The 24,295-nt window shown below is 37.1% G+C and overlaps 1 protein-coding gene across 3 annotated transcripts in view; it reads left to right on the forward strand.

The window, feature by feature from the left end:
• Window positions 1–23,821, forward strand: part of FBXO15 (F-box protein 15) — an 88,382-nt gene extending 64,561 nt beyond the window's left edge. For all 3 annotated transcript variants that reach the window (XM_036752345.1, XM_036752353.1, XM_036752358.1), the window contains exons 9-10: window positions 19,318–19,442; window positions 23,460–23,821. In XM_036752345.1, coding sequence (XP_036608240.1) covers window positions 19,318–19,442; window positions 23,460–23,729 — 395 coding nt within the window. In that variant the 3' untranslated portion in view covers window positions 23,730–23,821. The remainder of the gene's footprint in view (window positions 1–19,317; window positions 19,443–23,459) is intronic.
• The last annotated feature ends 474 nt before the right edge of the window (window positions 23,822–24,295 follow it).

The raw sequence follows: 24,295 nt of genomic DNA on the forward strand, positions 1-24,295 counted from the left end.
GACTGAGTAAATAAGTTATTTTGACCATAATAAATATTCAAATTAACTATAAAGGACATTTGAAGAAAGATACTATTTGCATCCAGAGAAAGAACTGATAAAGAGATGTATAGAATAATTTTACACAGAAATACACACACACATTCCTATATCTGTCTGTACACCCACACAAACTTACTTGTGTCTAATGTCTACCCATGTGTCTAATGGTACCCATCTCTAGAGTGGGGTGCAGGAGGGGAGGAAAAAAATTTATGTGATAATTTTGTTGTACATGTGAAAGAAATAGCAAGTTGTGCATGGTAGATTTGCAGTTTCATGTACAGTCATCTCTTTTTAATTGTATTATGTTATAGAAATGATGAGGTGGTGGGACATGGACCCCAAAAAGCCCTAAGACCATGTCTATGGAAGTAACCCAGCCACACCCCCTTGTGAGAAAATTTTCCTTTGTTGCAGGCCTGACTCAGTAGTTCCTTTATCAGAACAAACAGAGGGGTGTCTGGCCCAAGGATTTTTGTCCCTGGCTGGCCCACGATGAGTAGTACAGCAGCCATACTTGTGCAGTTGCTTTTATGGCCCATCAGTAGCCATTGTGTTCTTAATACTTCAGCGTGATAGTTTGCCATTGACATCCTGAACTTCAGCATTCCTGACATGATTTTTGCAGGACCATGCCACACTCTTATTCTTCCTCTGTTACTTGGTCTTGCTTCCATCTTCTGTACTTTTCTTTTTAAAACCTAAATTGGTGAATTCCTAATGCATCTGTTACTCTTTTCAGGTAAATTCCAGTTACTCAGTTTTTCTCCTGACTGGAATTGTTTCCATACTTGAACTTCTCTAATCCCCTCCTGGGCTGACCTAGGTTTCTTCTGGATGCTTTGAAATCTGCTTTCCCCACATTTAGACTGTTTTCAGATTTCCTCTTCTCTGTCACAAATTCTAGGAAATGTTCACTTCCTTCCAGAGTTCCCCTCATTTCTTCTCCAGCAATCAGCTCCTCTCTAATGCTGAGTATCATCAGTTCCAGAGTAGAATTTCTCCTTGCTGGCTCTTCCACCCTTTCAAAGATGAAATTACTAGTAAGCTGCTCTGCTTTTGGTACAGAGAAAGAGAATTCCAGCAGATGTATGGATAATTGAAATCCTCAATCAGTACTATATCATGCCACTTTGCTAGACTTGTGGCAATCTGTTTCTCAAACTTTTTAGTTGTGTACTCTTTTTGTCCTGGTGATCCGTAGAATATTACAAAGACAAAATCAATTCTATTTTTCTTCCTCTGACTTTGATCTATTCTCCCTCAAACTTTCCCCGTCTTATTCTTTGATTTCCTCACATGAATATACCTTCTTAATACACAGTGCTTCCCATCCTCCAATCTTTAACCTGCTCTGTTTCTTTTGAATAAGGTATGCCCAATCATGGGTTTCATTCCATTAAATCTCAATAATACTCATGAAGTAAATTTGCTTTCTTTTATTACAACCTCTGGTTTCTTTTGATAAAGGGGAAGCACAGGTTAGTAAAAAATGGGAAAGATGACATCTGAGTAATGATTTTAAAATGAAATAGTTTGTACAAAGCCTGCTTCAACTGCTACCATAGCATGAAGGATGATACAGACACAATTCATGACAATCATTCCTAAATTTAGAACCAATTCAGAAAAGGTTTTGTACTATAGTATGTGTGGGAGGTGGCCTGTAGGTGGTTCAGTGGATTGAGTGTTAGGTCTGGAGACAGGAAGACCTGAGTTCATATCCGGTCTCACTGGCTGCGTGACCCTGGGCAAGTCATTTAACCACTGTTTGCCTTAATCCACTGGAGAAGGAAAAGGCAAACCTCTAGTATCTTTGCCAAGATAACTCCATGAACATTATTGGTGTGTTATGATCCGTGGAATCACGAAGAGTCAGACATGCTAGAACAACAACACATGTGGGAGAGTATTATTTGGCCCTCCTAGAATGGGAAGGGATAAAGAATTTTAAGTGAAAACATAGATGGTGCTGTTACTGTTGCCCAGCTTTTCATTTTGGATTTTATTTGAGATATTTTTGTGTTTAATATATACTTCTTAATATCTCATGTCATTTGTTACAGTGTCACACTATTTTACCAGGAAAACTTCCTATAGTTTTTTTTTTGAACACATACTTATTGACTGTTACATGCAAAGCATCGTGCCAGTTTGGTGGGGAATACAAAGAATTTTGAGTCTTGAAGAGACTGTAGAGATCAACTAATTTAATACCCTTAAGTCATGGATGGGAAAGTATGGCTCAGGGAAGTTGTCATTTTGTCTAAGAGCACAAATCCCAAGACTAGGACTCAGATCTCCTGGCTTCCCAGTCCATTGTTCTTTTTGATGAGACATCTTTTAAAGAGATTTCCCTGCTTTAAAAACTTTTGACTACTGATTCAGGAAGTCTTTAGAGTGCAATAAATTATTTCCCTTTCCACTTTGGATTCTAGGAATAGAGAGTGATTTTACTTCTTCCTTTAAATAACATATTATGCTCTCATTTGCTAGTAGGACTATTTGGTAATTCAATTAAATGAACATTTATTAAATGCCTATTATGTACAGAGTAATGTGTGAGGAATTGGGGAACTCAAAGATAAAAATAAAACAATCTGTTCCTTAAAGAAATTACTTCCTGTCGGAGGATAGAAAGGGGTGGAGTACAGCATATGCTTTTCTCTTTGGACAGTGTTAAGGAATATTTCAAATTATATCCCATCCCTACCTCATTTTTTTCTGACTCTTTTCCTTGTGCCCCTGTATATCATCCACTCGTTGGGCAAGAACCTGTGTATTCAGGGACCTCCTCTCAGTCTTTTTGACATCTGCATGGGTATCAGTGAAGCACACAAGGTTTCCATCTGTTATTCTTGCTCAGTTTATTTAACTGGTCTCAGTGATACTCTCTTTATGAAGCTTTTGGCACACAGTTCTTTGTTAATACTATATTATACCTGTTCCCACCCACCATGCATCTTTCTATTGACTTTTGGATGGTCTGTAACTTCAGTTCTTTGAAGGCCTAATTGGTAACCATATAGCATCACTAGAAAAATATCAGTATAGGGGAGATGTCTATATATGTATGTATATATGTATATGTGTATGTATAGATCTATAGCTATAGAGAAACATATCTAAACTTTATTGTAGCCTTCGGGGGTGGGGCTGGGGGAGTGGAAAAAAGAACAAAGTAAAAAAGTGCACAGCAGAGAACAAAAGAAACTCACAAGGAAGCAAAGAGAAGATGGACGATTCTCAAAACAACATGTATTATTTATTATATAGGCTTTCTTGAGATGAAAATCTATTGTTAGATATTTTGAATCCTCTCTTATGTTCTGCTATGCACATGACATGCCTTTTTTTTCCTTTCTTTGTATTTAAGTTTCATTATTTAGGTTTATGATATGTTTTGTTTCTTTTCTCTATTCTGTATTTGTGTTCTGGCCCTTGAGTCTAAAATAAAATTAAATTTAAAAAAAAAGAAAAATATCAGTATAAAAAGGGATGGGTGTTTGTCTTGGGGGAAATTTGGGTGTCCTCAAAAGCACTGGGCAGTTTTCTAAATGCATTTAGTTTTTTTCTCTTCTAAGAGGAAGCTTTTGATTTTTTTTAAAAAAAGTTTGAGAATATATATAATATATATATATACACACATACATAGATAGATAGATATGCTAATGGACTAGAAATATGAGCTTTCTATCCAACTGCATATAATGGTCTGGACAATAGGTAGTCTACATTTACTCTGCTTTTTTAACTTTATGGATAGTTTATGCTATTCTTTTGAGTGATTATACATCCCTTTTGGGAATATTTATGGTGTTTCAGGGCTTAATGCAATCAGCACATCGTCATCTGCAAATAGTACCTCATAGATACTATTGGTGTCAAACTCAAAACAGATTCTTGTGATCTGCATATTGACTTAGAAAACCACAAATTAACATTATCTGTCTTGTACTATATTTCTACTTATTTTGTTAAACAGTTCCCAATTATATATTTATTTGGTTCAGCTAGCACTTGAGGCCCTGTGAATTTGACACTTCTTTTCTAAAGGACCTTGTCATCTATCCCTCTCCATTTTGAATTCTTTGCTAGATATCCTGTGTGACAGTGGCAAACATTTTTCAGAGCATATGCTTGCCTGCCTATTTTATGTTTTGTTTGATATTTGCAAAAGAATTGTCATTGAGGAGGATTATCTCTGTTGCAGAGCTAGGTCATGCAGTGGATACAGTACTGGGCTTGGAGTCAGGAAGACTCATCTTCCTGAGTTCGAAAGTGACACTTACTAGTTGTGTGACCCTGGGCAAGTCACTTAACCTTGTGTTGGCTTCAGGTTCCTCATCTATAAAATGAGCTGGAGAAAGAAATGGTAAACCACTACAGTAACTTTGCCCAAAAAAACCCCAGATGGGGTTAGAAAGAGTTGGTTATAACTGAAAAATGACTGAACACAAATATCTTTTATTTTTTCATGAATTAAATAAATTTTTTGATATATACATAGACATCATGTTGAAAGAGATTTTTAAAAGTGGCAAGTCAAATGCTTTTTTATTGTCAACAAAGAGTAAACACAGATGAATCTTACATTCTTTGCACCTTTTAGGCAATTGTATGACTGAGGGAATGTGGGGTGTTTCAATTTAACTAGCATGTAATAAGTAATTACTGTGTACCAAGTGTTTGCTAAATAGTGCTGGGAATGAGAATACAAGCAAAATGAAAAACAGTCTCTGCCCTCAAGGAACATATAATCCCATTGAAGAAGACAGCACATAAAAGGGAGCCAGAAAGTATGTGGGGGTGGGGGGAAGGGAATGATAAAAGGGGGCATGCAGAGGAGGGGGGAGGCAGGAGATAGCTATGTGAGAAATCTGGAGAGTAGTAGCAGAGCTTGGGTGTAAATACGCAGTGTAAGGAACGTGGATGATCCCTTCAGAGGTTTTCAGTTGAGGGACATATTCTAACCAGAATGTTTCATGCCAATTATTAGTAAACTAATATAAGCATCAATATCCATATGTGACTAATAGAGCAGCAGCTCCTTATATACCCATTTTTACATTTTTATAATTTTTAAGTTATACTTTTAATGTATAATCATTATCCTGACTTTAAGTTTTTGTTTTGAGGGTCTCAAAGGCAGCCCCAGTTCATGATTGTGTTTTGGGGAGGGCTCGATCTTTATCATGTATAACAACCTTAGGCATGGCCTTGTAGGTTCCTTTGTCTACTTTATATAAAACCGTGGTTGTGGGGGCTAGTAGACTAAGTAGTTTAAAATATCATCTTCTCCCTTGGAGCCTCCAAATGGAGGTTGCACTTGGGTTTATAGCACATAGCCAACAAGGCTAGTTCTGTGGACAGGGTCTTAATCTAGGCCTTAGTTCTACCCTTGAAAATGGCTCTTATGGATTAAAGGCACCTTGCATTGTAGGGTAGGCTAAGGGTTCATCATATTTTGTATGCAGCAAACATACCCACAGAATCCATCTTTGTTTGGAAAATACCCATATAATAGAGTGGAGTGATTTTTCTAGATGGCAGTTAACAACATTTCATTGACATTTGTGGATCTCCTAAATGAGGAAAGGCAAGGATCCTATATATTCTCTAGAATCAAGCAGTGTTCACTTTACATTCACAAAGAGATAGAAAGCCTGTCTTTATGTGTACTACAGGATGAGTTAAAGAATTCACAAATCTGTTGGCCAAATAGAGAAGAACTGAATCATACACCAAACAAGGGTAGTAATTGAGGATTTTATGTCATCCACAAGCCTTTGACTATTGTTTTTTGTTTCATTCTCTTGACTTGAAATCGCTGAGTATCAAATAATATGTTAAATTACTTTTGAATCCTGGCTATAATTTCTTGACTCCCTCATAGACTGTAATAGGTGTTACCACATAAACTGCAGTTTTTATTTATAGTTGCTAATGTTGATGGGCTAAAAATCTTTGTGATTCTTAATATCCTCTACCCTACTTTACACCATTGTACTTAAGAAGTAGAAGGCAACTCTATAGGCATGTAGACTGTTGTGTATTTTGTTCTTTTTCATGGTTTTTATGGCTAGAGAATTTATTGTCTAGTGCCTAGCTCCTTGGTGATGTTTCCCTGACTGGCCTTCAGAAAATGTATAAAAACCGTTTTGGGGAGTGTACTTGCAGCCTTTTCCTAAAATGCAGGTCTGATTGATTAGTGGCTCCCTGTCACTTCCAGGATCAAGTACAAACTCCTCTATTTGATGTTCAAAACTTCTTAAGCTAGGTCCTCTTCTTCAGTGTTCTTACACTTTCTTCTCTTCTAGGTATTCTTTGATCCAGTGATACCTGGCCTCCTTGCTATTTCTCAAACAAGACACTGTATCTCTTGGCTCTGGGCATTTTATCTGGCTGTCCCTCATACCTACAATATTCTTCCTCCTCATCTCTACCTATTGGTTTCCTTTCAGTTCCAACTAAAATTCCATCTTTTACAGGAAGCCTTTCCCTATCCATCTCAATCCTAGTTCTTTTTCTCTTATTTACTTCCTATTTATCCTGTAATGTAGTTTGTACATATTTGTTTGCTTCTTGTCTCTCCCTCCCTTAGATTGTGAGCTCTTTTGAGGGCAGGAAACTGTTATTTGCTTCTTTTTGTATCTATAGCACTTACCACAGTGCTTGGAACACAATAGGTGCTTATTAAATGTTTATTAACTGACTGATTGGTCTCTCTAGTATTGTAGAATCTGCGAGATTTTGTGCAATGTTAGTGTAGTTATTAAGAACCTAGAGTCACCTCCACATTTGGAGTGTAGGACTTTTATGTGTGTATAAATGAGTAGAAGATAATTTGATGAAGGGGAAACAGTTAAGAGAGATGGAGGGGGTTTTATGTTTTTATGCATGCAGTAATAATTTGGAGTATCAGGGAAAGCTTCACTGAGGAAATAACATCTGAAGTGAGCCTAGGGGGAAGATAAGAATCTTGAGGAGAGAGTGCGTCCCAGGTAGAGGGGTAGCAGAGATTTCAGAAAGGAAGGATACTGGGGGCTAAGTATAGGCAACAGCTATTTCTATGTTTCAGTTTTTTTGAAACAGAATTCTGACAAGAGAGGCGTTATCAAATAAAGCTATAAAAGTAGGTATGTTATGGAGATCTCCAATGGCAAGAATTTGTATTTTGTCTTAGAACAAGGCTTTTTAACTGGAGGTCTGGAGGTCCATGAACTTTTTAAAAATATTTTGATAATTATTTCAGTATAATTGATTTCCTTCATAATCCAGTGTATTATTCATTTAAATACATTATTCTGAGAAGATCTCTATGGGCTTCACTGGATTGCCAAAGGGGTCCATGATATAAGAGAGGTTAGGGAGCTACTGAATTTTTGAGCAGGGAAGTGACATGATTAGATGGTTGCCTTAGGAAGATTATTTTGGCATCTGTGTGGAAGAAGTACTGTAGAAGAGGGAGACTAGAAGCAGGAAGACCAATTAGTTGGCTATCACAGTAATTCAGATAAAAGGTAATAATGGCCTAAACACTGTGGGAGTAAAAAGAGGAGGACAGATTTGATAGGTTTGTTCACATGGAATCAACAAGATGTGGCAGTTGGTTGATTTCTCTATCCTTTTGCCATTTCCAAAGGTGACTCCAAGGTTAGGAGCCTAGGTTGCTGTGAGAGTTGTGGTAACCTTGACACAAATAATGAAATTGGAGGAAAGGCAGGTGAGGGGCAGGTGGAAAAGAGAATATCAGTTTCGGACATTTTTTGTGAGATCACATTGGGGATAGACAGCTGATATGGGGCCTGGAATTCAGAACAGAGATTAGGGTTGGAGGTATAGATTTAGAAGTCTACTTCTTAGATGTGACACTTGAATCCTTAGAAGTAGATCCATGGCAGAATGTATAGACTAAGAAGAGACGAGGGTCCAGGACAGAGCCTTTGAGGGCCAGTCATCTAAAATAGTGCTTTTTTTTCAATTTATTTATTTTTAGTTTTCAGCATTCACTTCCATAAGTTTTAAATTTTCTCCACTTCCCTCCTCTCCCTGCTCCCCGAGACAGCATACAATCCAATATAAGCTCTCTATATACATTCTTATTCAACATATTTTCACCTTAGTCATGTTGTATAGAAGAATTAGAACAAATGGGTGGAAACATGAGAAAGAAAAAACAAAACAAAAAGAGAGCTAATAGTATGCTTCGATCTGCATTCAGACTCCATATTTCTTTCTCTGGATGTGGATAGCATTTTCCATCTTGAGTCTTTTGGAGCTGTTTTAGGTCCTTGCATTGCTGAGAAGAGCTAAGTCTATCAAAGTCAGTCATCACACAATGTGGCTCTTACTGTGTACAATGTTCTCCTGGTTCTGCTTACTTCACACAGCATCAGTTCATATAAGTCTTTCCAGGTTTTTCTGAAGTCTGCCTGCTCATCATTTCCTATAGCACAATAGTATTCCATTATATTCATATACCACAACTTGTTCAGCCATTCCCCAATTGGTGGGCATCCCCTCAATTTCCAGTTCTTGGCCGTCACAAAAAGAGATACTATAAATATTTTTGTACGTGTGGGTCCTTTCCTCATTTTTATGATCTCCTTGGGATACAGCCCTAAGAAGTAGCATTGCTGGGTCAAAAGGTATGCACATTTTTATGGCCCTTTGGGCATAGTTCCAAATTGCTCTCCAGAATGGTTGCATCCGTTCACAACTCCACCAACAATGCATTAGTGTTCCAATTTTCCCACAATTTATCCAGCATTTACAATTTTCCTTTCTCGTCATGTTATCCAATCTGATAGGTGTGATGTGATACCTCAGAGTTGTTTTGATTTGCATTATCTAATCAATAGTGATTTAGAGCATTTTTTCATAGGACCATAAATATCTTTAATTTCTTCATCTGAAAACTGCCTGTTCATATCCTTTGACCATTTATCAATTGGGCGATGATTTGTATTCTTATAAATTTGACTCAGTTCTCTATATATTTTAGAAATGAGGCCTTTATTAGAGACATTGGTTGTAAAAATTCTTTCCCAATTTTCTGCTTCCCTTCTAATCTTGGTTGCATTGGCTTTCTTTGTGCAAAATGTTTTCAATTTAATGTTATCAAAATTATCCATTTTGCTTTTCATAATGTTCTTTAACTCTTGTTTGGTCATAAATTCCTCTTTTCTCCATACATCTGACAGGTAAACTATTCCTTGTTCTACTAATTTGCTTATAGTAAAAGCCTTTATATCTAAATCATATACCCATTTGGACTTTATTTTGCTATGCGATGTAAGATGTTGGTCTGTGCCCAGTTTCTGCCACACTATTTTCCAGTTTTCCCAGCAGTACAACAGTGCTTTTTAAATTATGGGTTGCGACCCCATTTGGGGTCATGACCCAAACACAGTTTAAGAAGCACTGAAGGGGTTGTGAATGTAAAAATTTTAAGAAACCCTGATCTAAGAGAATGGGGGATGAATGATTATCCACTAAAAGAATAAAAAATAGTCAAATAGGTAGGCAACAACATAGGAGAGACTAATATCACCGAAGCAAAAGGAGACAGTTACTCAAAGAGGATAGGTAGTTAACGGTGTCCAAAGCTGTATAAAGGACAAGAAGGAGAGACTTTTCCATTTGAAATAGTTCTTAACCTTGGACTGAGTGATTTCAGACCAATGGTGGAATTCTAAGCTGCATTATAAGGGATTGAGGAGTGAATGGGAGATGTGTAAATCGCTCAAGACAGAATCTCTAGACCATTCTTTTTTTTTAGAAGTTTAGCTCTGAAACAGGAAGGATGTCGTTCACTTGAGGGGATAGTGGATACTTAAAAATATTGTAATTGTATTACAACTTAATTGATTTCCTTTGTAATCATCTATATTGTATTTTATGCATTTAAAAACATTATTCTGAGAAGTTCTTAGTTTACTAAATTGTCCAGGGGACTGTGACACTGGAAGGGTTAAGAATTTCTGTTGTAAAGGAACAAATGTGAGGCCAGAGCAGGTGGGACAGAGCAGGTGGGGTGATGGATTGGGAGAATAGGAAGGGACAGAGGGACTGAAGTTTATAGTGAGGAGGAGGTATGAAATTGAGGGAGAAATAAAAAGACAGTAACCTATTCTCAGAGAGGGAAATATCAGTGGCCAAATTAGGGTAATAAAAAAAAAATTGAGTCCAAATCAGTAAGCAGAGGAAAAAAGAAATAAAGATCAGACTATTATATTAGAACAGGAGTGAGAAGACGTGGGTTCAGCAGTACCAGTGCTGCCACTTACTAGCTATATGATCATGTGCAAATCATGTACCTTTGCTGGACTTAACTTTCCTTATCTGTAAAATGAGAAAGTTGACCCCCAAAGTCCCTGCCAACTCTTAACATTCTATGGGAAGTTGGTTGGTGGTTGTCCTTTGTTCTCGATGAGGACTGAAATGACATTTCTATGCTAGAGTCATGTTTCAGTGTGTCTGTGACCATGGCTGATCAGACCAATGTGAGCTCAGAATGCTCTGCCACAGGTTGGACACAAATAGTCTGTGTGAGCATTTGGGGTGGATTCTCTAAATTTTGCATTTCAATTCTGCTTTGCTCATAGAGCACAGCACCTTTCCTGATGGGGCACTGCCTGCTGAGTGATCCTGTGCCAATATCTCCCATGTCACACAATCAATTCCAAAATTTTAAAGAGAGACCTTGAGAGTGTCCTCGTATTGCTTCTTCTGACTACCATGTGAACCCTTACCCTGTGTGAGTTCTCCATAAAATAGTCTTCTTGGCAAGTATATGTTTTGCATTCGAACAACATGGCCAGCCCATTGGAGTTGCACTCTCTGAAGCAGAGTTTGAATGCTTGGCAGTTTAGTTCAAGTAAAGACCTGGTATGCGATGTCTGGTATCTTATCCCTCCAGGTGATCTTCAGAATCTTCCTAAAACAATTCAAATGGAAGCGTTTTAAGTTTCCTGGCATGGCTCTGGTATACTGTCCAGGTTTCACAGTGTACAATGAGGTCAGCACAAGGACTCTGTAGACCTTCAGTTTGGTAGTCAGTCTAATACTTCTCTCATACTTTCCTATGCTCTCTAGGTAGTGTATCTGACTTTGAAGAGCTTGAAAACATTGTAGAAGAGATTGCAGTTGATGCAGCAGGATATTGGAAGCTAGTATAGGTTTCAGAATGGGGAAATTATGTAATGAAAATAGTGGCATAGGAATTACTGTGGTGCCTCACTGTGGCGTGGAATTGACCCTTTTATTATTATTTTTGGGGAAGCTGTGTCAACAGAAAGTAGGAAAATGCTGTACATGTGGGCCAAGGACCAACCTAGGTAATTTTGGAGAGGCTCATCAAAAAAAGATTGCCAGCTAAGCAATGAAAGTTCTGAATATAATGATTAGCGAAGATTATCTGATTATTTTTAGTGGATCTGTAATGTATGTTGATGAAAGGAGTATACACACTGATGAAATAATGGAGCTTTTGAATAAATATTGAAGTCTGGCCACATGAAGGTTAGAAATGAGAAGAGATGCAGGTCAGGGAGACCATCTAGGACACTATTTCAGTAACCCATGTGAGATGATATGAGCCTGCACCAGAATAGTGAAAGTGGAGATGGACAGAAAAGAAGTGATTCTGAGATTAATTAGACAGAATAACTGCCAGGCAGGACAGATTGGTTGTAAGGAGTGAAGAAGAATCAAAATCATTTGATTTTTTTATAGGTTGGTAGACAAAAAAATGGTGATAACCATTGACAGAAAAGGGAGGGTAGCATATTTAGTGGGAATGACAAGTTCAGGTTTAGATGCTATATATATATATGGCAAATCCAAACAGAAGATGTCCCATAGGCAGTTAAAAGGATTGTTGTGATGTTGGGGAAGCTGTTAGAGCTCGGCATGGGGGATTTTTTTTTGTTAGCCCATTAAATTAAAAGACTTCAAAAATACTGATTCTGTGCAGAGAATTGTGTTGGATGTCAGTTTAGAAGGAAGAGGTGAAGCTAGGTTTGTGAATGAATTCTCCAATGAAATATGTGATAAGAAAGAAAATGTAAAGACAGCCTATTTTCGGGAGCATTAATGCATACTTAATAGCTCACTTTCATTCACTTAAACTTGTGTCTTTAAATACTTCATAATGTAGGTAGGAAATTCAGTAGTCTAAGTACTATGAGGTCAGCAATGGAAACAGTATATGTAAAACAAAACTATTATAACAACATCAAAAACTCAACATGAAATAAGAAATCTGATTCACTACTAGGTGGTACAGTAAATAGTTAATTGTTTATATATCTTGGATACCAAGCCTGGGCCTGGAGTCAGGAAGACCAGAGTTCAAATGTGGCTTTAAACACTTATTAACTAGGTGACCTGGGCAAATAATTGCTGTCTGCATCAATTTTCTCCAGTGTAAAATGGGGAAAATAACAGCACCTGCCTCCTAAGGTTGTTGTGAGATTCAAATGAAATATTTGTAAAGTACCTAGCACTTAATAGTCACTTAACAAATGCTTGTTTCCTCCCTTTCTATTAGTTAAATATTTTTTTCTTTGATTTTTCTTCTGGCTTTCATGTATGTGTACATGTAATGAATGCACTATGTAGCTTTGAAATTGAAAAACTTTTAAACTATCATTCCCTACTGTAAGCTATTACAGAGTAATGGCGAAAGAAGTTTTGACCTCTAAGAGAAAACATTGTTTTAGCTGTGTGATTCTCTAGTAATAACAAAATAAAGACATTCTGTGATTACTAAGGGGAATTAATATCTATTAATTAAGACAATTACCATTCAGAAACTGTTGTGGTTTTTAATTATGGCCATTTTCTGCAATCTGGTAAGTACAAGCAACATGCAAAAATGAGTGACCGTTTCCTCCTTTGGCAGCAGTCTGTCATTACACATCCCTGCCCTGGTCCTACTTCGTCCAGGATCTCTTGATTTTGTGCATGGTTGTGCAGTAATAGAGCAGGGCAGAGTCACATCTGGTTCATTCAGAATGTCATTGTTATTTCTCCTCAGGAGGCGCCACTGCTTTACAGGTTTTCTCTTTGCTCCCATTTGGCCTGCTGAGACAACAGTGTAGCTGTTGTTTGGCAAGGGTCAGGGTTTATCTGGCATCCTTTCTTATGCCTGGGGAAAGGAGAGGTAAGCTGCATAGTTCTTGCTAATTACTCAGCAGCAGCAAAGAAAGTATGCACAGCCTGTGTCTTTGGACTAGAATGAAGACTTTCAGATAATTACAGCTTGACTCATGTGGTCTATACTGTTAATGTCTTCCAGCAGTGCACAGAAACATCTGTCTTTAAAGCTACTATCTCCCTTAAAGCAGGCCATTGTGTCACAAGGGAGGCAAACGGGGAAGCAGTGGATTCTATCTATTAACTCCCTTTTATTTGTGGAATAGTATATGTGGTCACCACAGTAGGGCTTTGACTAGCCATACATCTATACATACATCATCATTTTGGGGCTCTGTAGCTTACTCCTCTCTCTGTTCATCTGTTCACCTGTCCTTTGCCTTAAATAAGCTAGGCTACATGTTAATGAAGTCGGGGTCCAAAGGGAATTTAATATATCTTGCTTTTGTCCTCTATTACATTTTGGCATATTTTGCCTAGTAGACATATCACTTAGCTTCTCTCAGATAAGTTTCTTTTTCTTTGGGGACCATGTGTCTGTCCTAAGCTAAAAGGTGTGCCTAAATGGTAGAGCTGCTTGAACCTGGAGCCAGTTAGAGACATAGGGGAGTGCTTTTCTAGTTATGAAGACCCCCAGTTTCTATACTTAGGATTTTTGCTTCCTTCCTTTGCTTCCCATTTGCTTCTCCTTAGCCCCTTTCCTGAGGTTCTAATGAAAAAGGCAGGTGGAGGTGCCATTTAGTGACTTGGTGGCCTTACAGTTCAGGGTTCCTCAAAGACCCATTTTCCAATTATCTCCAAAGTGCTGTCTTATCTGCTGTTATAGCACTTCAGCTTTTTGGAACCTTGTTCTTGTTAGAGTCAGATGGGCTGTCTGTCCTCTTCCTTATTTCTTCCACGAATACCCTACCCCTGCACAGAGAGTGCAGCCAACTACAGCCAGGTCAAGTAAAAAAATTTTCTCCCCTTTTAATCACTCAGCCACTTTGTTTTCTGTGGCTTAGCCCTAGAGTTCTGGATGGTGCAGACTAGGAAGGCAAAAAAGTTTAAAATTTTAAAAGGATATGCCTGTTGTTACCAATCCTTAAACTTCATTGCAAATTATGAGGCTAGGGGATGAGGATAAAGTTGTAAGTATACTTTTTTATTCAGAAAATAAAGCTGAAAATATTGTACTATATTTTAGGGTGAGGACAAAGATTTAATTGAAGGTGCTTTATGTAGAATTTGAATATTTTTAGTAAAAGTTTAGTTAAAATCATTTAAAAATGTTTTAGTTTCTTTGAATAAAAATGATTTTTATCATTGAATATTTACTTTTTAAAAATTCCCTGGGTATGTATCTTAATGAAATGTACTGCTTACACCTATGACTAAGGTGCTACTTATTTATTAATTTATAATTTATACTTGTTGCACTGTGATTATGTACAAGACAAGATGGTAGGCACTGTCAGACAATAAGCATTTATTTAGTGCCTATTCTATGTGAGGCACTGTGTTAAGCACTGGGGATACAAAGAGAGGCAAAAGACAGTCCCTGCTCTCAGGAACTCACAGTCTAATGATGAGATATATAAAGATGAAGAAGACCATGCTGACAAGGAGTTTGTGTCTTTTAGAAAAGATAAAACATTGTATGTAGTTCTAACAGCTCTAAGTAAACTGTTCACTCTAAAAATTGGCAATTGATAAAGATGGACATTAACTCTGTCACCAAACGTTAGAAAACTGTAACCTAAGTAAAGCAGTTGCCGTATGTAGGAGTCCCCAACACACCCAGAAAGCCACTTATCCAGCAAGCCCTTGATTTCCTTGCCAAGCAGAGATCAGATGCAGTCAAGGGCATCAGCAGTTAGAATACAGATTCATTTGCAGATTGTTTGGAGGACTATGACAGAAGATTCCAATCAGTATCACTTCATGAAAGGGTGAAAAGCTGTGGAGGGAAAAATTGAGTTTGCAGAACAACTGGCATGAAATTCATAAAAAAACAATTAAGCTCTAAACCAGGCGTGCACAACCTGTGGCCTGTGGACCACTTGCAGCATGCCAGAGGATTTGGGGCAGCTGGCAAAAAACGTAGAGCATGTGGGCTGCCCAAAATCCTTTGGTGTGCTTATGGGCCATAAGCATCCCAGGGGCCACAGGTTGTGTAGGCCTGCTCTAAACACTGTAGCAAGCACTGGGGATAGAAAAAAGGAAAAACAGTCTCTAGCCTCAAGAGACTGAAATTCTAATGGAATTTACATTGATCAAATCATTCCAGAAGTATTTATGTTGTTTGTCCTTCATTTTTGAAGAGGACCAGTGACATCATGGAGTGATGTCCTGACTCATGAGTGAATTGGATTTAAGTGAGACAGAGTACAAAGTCATCAGCCTGACTCTCTCTTCCACAGTCATTGAAGTCCAGTGGCAGGATAAAAGTCAAGATGACTGGTGACAGCTCAGGATGCAGTGGATGACCTTGGCGTTTTCAGTGTTCGACCAAGCTTTAAGTGCTCTACAGTGCCTGCTTTAGCTGCCTTCATGGCTGTTTGAAGAAATTGTTCTCATTCACCCATTCTTTGGAAGAAGTCTTCACATACTTAGGGTAGACACCCCCTTAACTCATTGACAGTTTTGAGGCCTCTTGGTTACCCTCAACCTAGTTTAGCCTGACTGCCAAGATGGTTTACTGAGGTGGATGATGTACATATATATTTATTTAATTTAAGGGAAAACACCATTGAAAGAATTAAGGATTCTGATCATTGCAGTCACTAATCATGAGAGTATAGCTGGTGGAGAGGAAGATACTAAACAATTGTTTTAAAAAATTAGGGAGGATTTTACCAAAAAAGAGGACATCAAAATCTATTAACTCATGTTTCTCCTTTGTATGAGAGCTTTGATTTCTTGGTATTCTTGATGAAAAACAGGAGAAGGAAACAGGTAGTGTTCCCAGATGATTTTCTATAACAGACTGCATCTATACAGCCACAAAACAGATTGTAGAGAATATAAATCTGTAGAGGATGTAGATTGTATTGATTAATTACAAAATAGTATATGACTTGGTAGAAAAAAATTTACTCTTAAAGGTTCTTATTCCAATAAGATCTTTTATGAATATATAAAGATGTTAAGATCCTTTGATTGATGCAGCCAGAGAGGACTTTTTTTCAATGACTTTATTATCAGTATCCCACAAGGAATATAATGGAGATATGTGCTTGCCAAAAGTGTTCATTGCTGTCATGGAGAATGTCCTACATGGAGTCCAAATAGAAAAGAGATTACTTATTGGCTATGGAATATTCTAGGTGTTTCTATTTATAGATAACTTTGTGCTGATTATATCAAGTCCCAAGACAACAGGGCCTCATCAGTGAGAGTCACAGCAAACAAGACCCTAAAAGAAATGTACCTGTCTATCATAAATGAAACAGGAAGTAGAAGAATCCCTGTTACTCAGATTATGTGATGCAGTTGAGTGAGTATATCACTGAGTTAGTCCATCTTTACATGCATCTTGGACAAGCATTGCAGATGGATAATAAAGCAGACCCAAAATTGAACAGAAAAATGTGGATTGATTGAATTTAGGAAATTATGCAGCACTTTCAACAATATGAAGCTGTCTCCAACAAACAAACTCATCTTTTCAACATCACTGTTCTCATGATGATGTTATGTGGTTGTAAATCACAGAACGTGAACACTATGATCTCCAAAGTACCAGAATTTCAGGTGACACAAAGGCCAGTGGAGAGCTGCGTCAAGGGTACAAGTAAATACAGTTTTAATTCCAAACAGTGACTTAAATAAAGAGTAGCATATTAAAAAATTATCAAGAAATTATACCAAAATAACCAAACGAATCAAAATAAAGAAGATTGATCAGTGATGTAATGAGAGAAAAGGATGAGATAAAAAGCTAGACAGCATCAGTACCCACAACATGTTAAAACACTTAGATTTTAAGTGAGTTGGACTAGGTCAGGGACTCTCAACCTTTTTTTGTCATGGCCCCTTTTGGGAGTCTGATGAAACCTATGGACCCCTTCTCCAAATGTTTTTAAATGCATAAAGTAAAATTCATAGTAGACTACAAAAGAAATCAAATATATATCAAAATACAGTTATCAAAATAGTTTAAAAAGAAACACAAAGTCATGGACTCCCAAATTAAGAAGGCCCGACCTAAAGGAAGCTTTTCAGATCCTTGAGTATATCATCTTTGGAAGACTTACAGGCAAGATATTGACAAAATTGCACTGGAAGAGAAGGCTGGTTATGGATTGTGCTTGTCACCTTGAAGGAGCTAGGTGGCACAGTGGATAGCGCACTAGGCTTGGAGTCAGGAAGAACCAAATTCAAATTTAGTCGCAGACTAGCTGTGTAACCCTAGGCAAATTATTTCACCTCTGTCTCAGTTTCCTTACATGTAAAATAGACACAATAGCACTGATTTCCTAGATTGTTGTGAGGATTAAGTATTTGTAAAATGCTTAGCACAATGCATGGCACAGAGTAAGTGTTTAATAAGTCCTTCCTTCTATGCCTCACTCTAAAAATGAGGGAGCTAATTATATTTTCAGTGTGTGCATTTATTTACATTTTGGAAAATACGCGATTGCTACAGACCAGGGCTTGATTTATTGTTTTGTTGATTGTCTAGACTTAAGAAAGTAGTGGAGAAAATGTTAATAATGCATGATTGTAGTGTTCATGTTCTGTGATTTATAACCACATGATATCATCATGAGAACAGTGATGCTAAAAAGATGAGTTTGTTTGTTGGAGACAGCTTCATATTGTTGAAAGTGCTGCATAATTTCCTAAATTCAATCCATCTCCATTTTTTGTTCAATTCTGGGTTTGCTTTATTACCCATCTGCAATGCTTTGTCCAAGATGCATGTAAAGATGGACTAACTCAATGATATACTTGCCCAACTGCATCACATAATCTGAGTAACAGGGATTCTTCTACTTCTTGTTTCATTTATGATAGATAGGCACATTTGTGTGTGTGTGTGTGTAATATATGTATTGTATGTATATATGTGTGTGTATGTATGTATGTATAAATGTTAAGTGCCACGAAAGAGAGCATAATTGTTATGTGACTACAGATGAGGGAGAGATCATTTCTGGGGACCAAAAATAAGAAGTACTACAGGAAATTTCTTATACCTTATCCATACCTCTTCTCTTTGAAATATCTGATCTATTGATATAGTGTAAGGCTATATTTAGGTTGAATTTTACAGGATCATTTCTAGCTTTTGGTTAAAGCTTCATAGCTTACTTGTATGCTCTGTACCTTTTTCATTTTCTAATCACCTAGTTCTGATGATGCTGGTTTTTAGCAATCTTATTGCCTAGTGGCCATTTCTCTTATTGCTGCTTTACAAAACCCTTATTTGGTTTCTTTCTGAGCAGATCCTTCAATCACAAGGTGACTTTATCTATTGTTATTTTCTTCCCTTATTTTTGTAGATATGGAGCTGTTTCCATATTTTCCCACTCTTGTCAAATCAGAAAATTGTATTGTTCTCTTAGGAGTCCTGTAGTTGCTGACTAGTGATGAATAAGATAAGTGATATCCCTAGAAACCACTTTTCCAGGTCTCTGAACTCTCACTCTAAGGATCGCATAGAGAGGGATATACCAGCTAATACTAGTTTGAGGGAGTTAATTATATTTTCAGTGTGAGCATTGATTTACATTTTGGAAAATGGCAATTGCTACAGACCGGGGCTTGATTTATTGTTTTGTTGATTGTCTAGACTTAACAAAGTAGCGGAGAAAATGTTAATGCAGATTAAACTTCAGCATATCGTGTGCCAATTTTTTTTTCCTGGAGAGCTGCTTGTTAAACATACACTATCACACTCATGCCCTCAGTTGACCCAGACAAGGCTTCTAGCAGTTTTTCCCATTTTGTCTTAGTTATACTAATGTTCCTACCTTAGATAATTTAGACATAACCATATAAGATACTTCTGATTATGAAAATAACATATTAGAAAAAAGATCTAGGTAAAGAGAATTTGAAAGCTAAGTAATGACTAATTCTTGATATGTTAATATTCAGTAATTATTTTAAAAATCTTTTCAGATTTCATTAAAAATGGATATATGAAGCTCATCGTTATAAGTTTTAAAAACAATGCACAGCATTTACCTCTTATTGGAAAAGTTGGCCTCTGTTGGAAAACAGATGTTTTTGCTGGTTGTATACAGGTAATTGTTTTTTAATCTTCTCCAGTCTCTTCAAGGTAACTGGGTCAGTGTTTAATAAAAATGTTCATATTTGCCAAGTCTCTACTTCTGTTCTCACCAAGTGTTACAAAATCTTATGCATAATAATACATTTAGAGCCAGAGGGACCTTAGAGGTCATCATTTTATAGATGAGAAAGCTAAGACCCAGAGAGGTGAAGAAACTTGCCTAAGGGTTACACAGGTATCCTTAGGTAGCAGGGCTGGGATTTGAACTCAAGTCTTCTGACTCTAAATCCAGTGCTCTTTCCACTGAAGCCTCTCACCTTTTGAGAGGACTAGAAAGGTTTTAAAATATTGTGCTGCTCCCCCCATCATAGTTCCAGAGTTCCCATTTTTTATTATTTCTTGTGCCTACCTATGTTCTCAACCCCATCTTTAACTTTGTAACTGAATTCTGAGGTGTATAGTGGTGCTTTGAAAGATAATGATGAGCTTGTATGTAGTTGAAACAATAATTCTACTTGCTGCTACTGTGGCTGTGTGAGACCAACAACACCAGCACACAGGAGGGCTGCTAGCACGGATTCTTTGATCTGCTTTTCTAAGGAAAGCAACTTTAAGGAGTTTACAATCTCACTTTAATTAAACATACATAGATCGTTTACTTAGTTCAGGGGAAAAAGTCACCACCCTGAACCTCAAAGAAAACACAAACAGAAATTACAGAGATAATATAAACAGATCAACAGACAGGTTTCTGTTGGACCATAGCAGTACATACATAGTTACCAGAGAGAGAAGTACCAACATCTGGGTGTTCAAAGCAGGGGTTGGGGGTGGGGGAGGCTCCTTGATGGCTACCCAGAGTCTTGTCTGGTCAAATCACATGACACTTCCAGTGAGTAAGCCCCCAAACAAAACCTCTCCTCCTACAGTTCTGAGAGTTCTCAACTCTCAAGTCTCGATTCTGAGTTCAATGGCTATCCTCTGGGTATATATACCCTTTTTCAGGGCCCGAGGGCTTCACACCTCTGGGTGACCTAATTAGGGTATGGGCCTTCTACAAACAAAGGCAAGACTCAATCAAAGGCACTTCATTGCCTTGGTGGTGAGAACCACTCCAAAAGAAAAAACAGCAAAAAGTCCCACTTTGCTTGCCCTTATAGTAGTATGTAGCTTCAGGCTACTAAGCAATAGTAATTCCATGTTATGTTTTTACTCCCTGCTTTCTTAGTCTGGGAAGAGTAGCAGCCAGGAAAAGAAAGTAAAAGATCACCAGAGACCCTCAGATCAGAACTTTCTCTTCCACAGGGGAAACTGATTTAAAGAGTTATTAGTCTATTTGAATTACTAGGCTTCTTTTTAGGATACAAATACATTTTGGGAATTTGGGCCGTTGGTGATTCCTTTCCTTAGTCCACTTCAGTGAAAAAAGACTTTGTTTGGCTGAGACTTGGAGTAAAAGAGAAGGAAAAGGTGAAAGGAAGTTCCTGGGATTCCACTTTTTTCTCTTTCTTTCTTATGGATACTGAAGGAGTCTCCTACTATTCACAGAATCTCAGGGTTGGAAGGGATCTCAGAGTCCAAACCATACCTGACCTCTACAACATCCCCAGTAAGTGGTAAAGTAACCTCCACTTTTAAGACCTCTAATGAGGGAGAGCTCATTATTTCCAAAGGCAATTTATTTCACTTTTGGATAGCTCTAATTCTTAGGACATTTTCAATACATTCATCCTACAACTGCTTCTTTGCAACTTTCACCCATTTTCTTAGCTTTGTCCTTTGGAGCAGAGGTATCAGAAATATAGCCCACAGCTACATGCAGCCCATCCAGTTCCTGGATGCCATCTGAAACAAGTTAAAATGTAATTGGGAAATACTTCACAAAATAAAAATACAATAAAACATATATAATAGCACATTTTAAAATTAAGTCAGTATGTGACAGAGCTGGAATTTATACCTGTTCCTGACTGTAAGTCCTTTTTACTACACTGGGATTAAAACTGAAATTTCTTTTTCCTGAGATTTCCTGAGATTAACATTTTATGTGGCAGATTATATCTGTTGGACCTGATCTGTATAGATCAATATAAAGGATGAAGTCATTTCTAAGCATACTTTAGAAATACTTATGTTGATTCAAGTAACAATGACAATATATGTGTTTGTTTATAAAAAGCAGTCGTTATATATATAAGTCAATTAAAAAAATACTCACTAAGTACCTACTGAGTGGTAGGCACATTGTTATGTTATTTCAGAAAATGAAGGGCCAGGTAGTTACTGTAAAAGGTAAGTAGCCTACAATCCAGTGTAGAATCTGATATTTTATCTGTTCTGTTGTTCCATATTCATTGGTCCCTTCAGTACTGTCAACTTTGGTAATACCTCTCCAGTATTTGCACCTTTTTTGTTTCTATTTTAAATGGAGAAACATGTTCCATACACAGATGGGAATATTAACGTTTCTAAATAAATGGGTGGGACTTGGCATCAGCTTTAGTTATTAAAATATATAGTTAAATTAAGTTTATTTTCAGTTAAGAAAATCTAGAAATACATGGATTGGGGGATAATAGAAGATTTGCCTTGCTTAAAGCCCTTTTAAGTTATGGACTGGTACTCTAGCTAATTAGTGAGGTGATGCTGCATTGGATGTGTATAGACAGTAAATGATATCTAAAAATGGAATTTCTACTTTGAGCATTTGACTCTCCACGTCTAAGTGCCATAGCTTGCCCAAAGATAGACCTTTGATTCTGACATATTGCATGGAAGGTGGGACTGTTTGTGCAGAAAATTGATTTTAAAACTGTTTGCACATTTAGTTTTGACTGCTACTTAGCTGCGTTAATGTTAAAGTCTTATATTGATTTTGGGCCAGAGTTTAAAAAACCTAGGCTTTTATTTGGTACTGTTAAGACTTATCTCTCCTATGGTCCCTTGGGCATGATAGGCACTCAAATATTTGTAGAATCAATGAGATTTTATAGGTATTCATATTGATTATACTGATTTGCCTCTAAAATTGGGCACTTACCCCTCAAAAATAGGATGCTACCAGCATGGTTCCCTATCCACTGGAAATTAGCATGCAGAATTTGTATTTTCCTCCTCTGTGGCTCAGTTGTTTGTACATAAAGATGAGAGAAATGGGAGTGGAATTGGAAGAGTTAAGAACAACTGAAAAGTAGGTTGAGAAAATAAAATTCAGTTCTGGAGTGTGGCAGAGGATATTAGTATACTATTAAAGTAATTATGCTGTCCCTATTCAGTTTAAGGAGATATTTGGGGGTGGGGGTGGAGAAGGAATATATAATTTTAAAATGCCTTAAAATGACCAGAAGATTTCCCTCCCAGTTTCTCTGAGATCTCTCTGCTTTCTCAAAGGCCTATTAAAAATTAGATCGATTCTTTCATTCCTGATATGTTACATGCAACAGTACACACCTTCCAAATCATGCCTGAAAGAATTATTTCTCCTGGACTTTCATGATGAGTGGAGCCAGATTCCATATCTGTCTCCCCCTGTAGAGGTGGTCTCTACAAGGCTCTAACTCCTCTCAGCGTAATATTTAATATTCATTAAATCTGATATTAGGTTGAGGCATTGGATTAAATAATCCTGGAGCTAGAATACAAAAAGGATCAGAATTTTAGGGATTAAAGGGACCTTTAAAAGAATCTAATTCAGCCCCTTCATTTTATAGAAGAGGAAATTGAATTCTTGAGAGGGAAAGTGACATGTCTAGAGTTACTCAGTGGCAGAACTGATCTTAGAAACCAAATTGCCTGTCTCCTAAAGATGTCTCTCATTCTTACTAAAGGAATTAAATACAAATCTTCAGTATAGCAAAGTTGAAAGCAAAATATTTTTGAAAGTTTGGAATGTCTTGAAAATGACTGCCCTAGATTTTGATTTAGAAGCTTCTAATGTAGAATTTTCTCAGTAACTTTCAGAAGTCTGGGCTAATACTATATAATTAAGTACTAAATGTGTGTTACAATTTCCTTTGTCTTTATTTTGTAGAACTGTTATATGATGGATGTAACCCTTTTGGATGAAACAGAGAAACCATTTTGGTGTTTCAGTTCCCCAGTTTGCATGAGACCTGCTACCAGACCTTCTGACTTTTTTAATTACAGAGGACGTCACTTTTACGTAACCTACATAGACTCAGTAGGAAAAGTGAATTTGGAGCTGGTCTGGATGGAGGAGACAGAAGAATACTATGTTGTTAGCCTGGCTCTTTACCTAAGAATAGAAAGAGTAAACAGTTGGTTTGGAACAAACTACTGACCATCAGCCTGGCAGGAAATTATTTTGTTTCTTATTAGTTTTTTTGTTGTTGGTATTGTTAAGTTAAAATAAAACTTGTACCATGATTGCAACAGCATGTCTAGTGCCTTTCATGTGGAACAATATAAAGTATGGTTATTTTTGTGTTGTTTCTTTGGATGATTTATGAGATATTAAAGCATATAAACAATAAATATCACAGTAAAGTCTTCCTGTAAAAATTGTGATAAAGGAAAGATATTTCTATTTGTTATCATCTGGAATGATGATATAATGCTACATAAGTAAGCATGGTTTATCTAGTAGCATGTAATCACTAGTGCTATACATGTGTTTTCTAAACTGGTAAGAATTCAAAACATCAGGATAATATTTAACTATCAGTTTCACTAAGCTCATTAGGATTTGAAGGTGCTTTATGGTATTCAGCGAGTCATATTAGTAAATGTAATCAGGTAGATGAATGGCCTAACTCACGGGAAGAGAGGTCTCTGAGATCATTGGAAAGATTATTATTTAAAAGAACAAGTGGCCTTAAGAAATTATATTAGTTTGAAAAAAGAGGA

Source organism: Trichosurus vulpecula, chromosome 1 (assembly GCF_011100635.1).
Source record: "Trichosurus vulpecula isolate mTriVul1 chromosome 1, mTriVul1.pri, whole genome shotgun sequence".
In the NCBI taxonomy this organism is placed as follows: Eukaryota; Metazoa; Chordata; class Mammalia; order Diprotodontia; family Phalangeridae; genus Trichosurus; species Trichosurus vulpecula.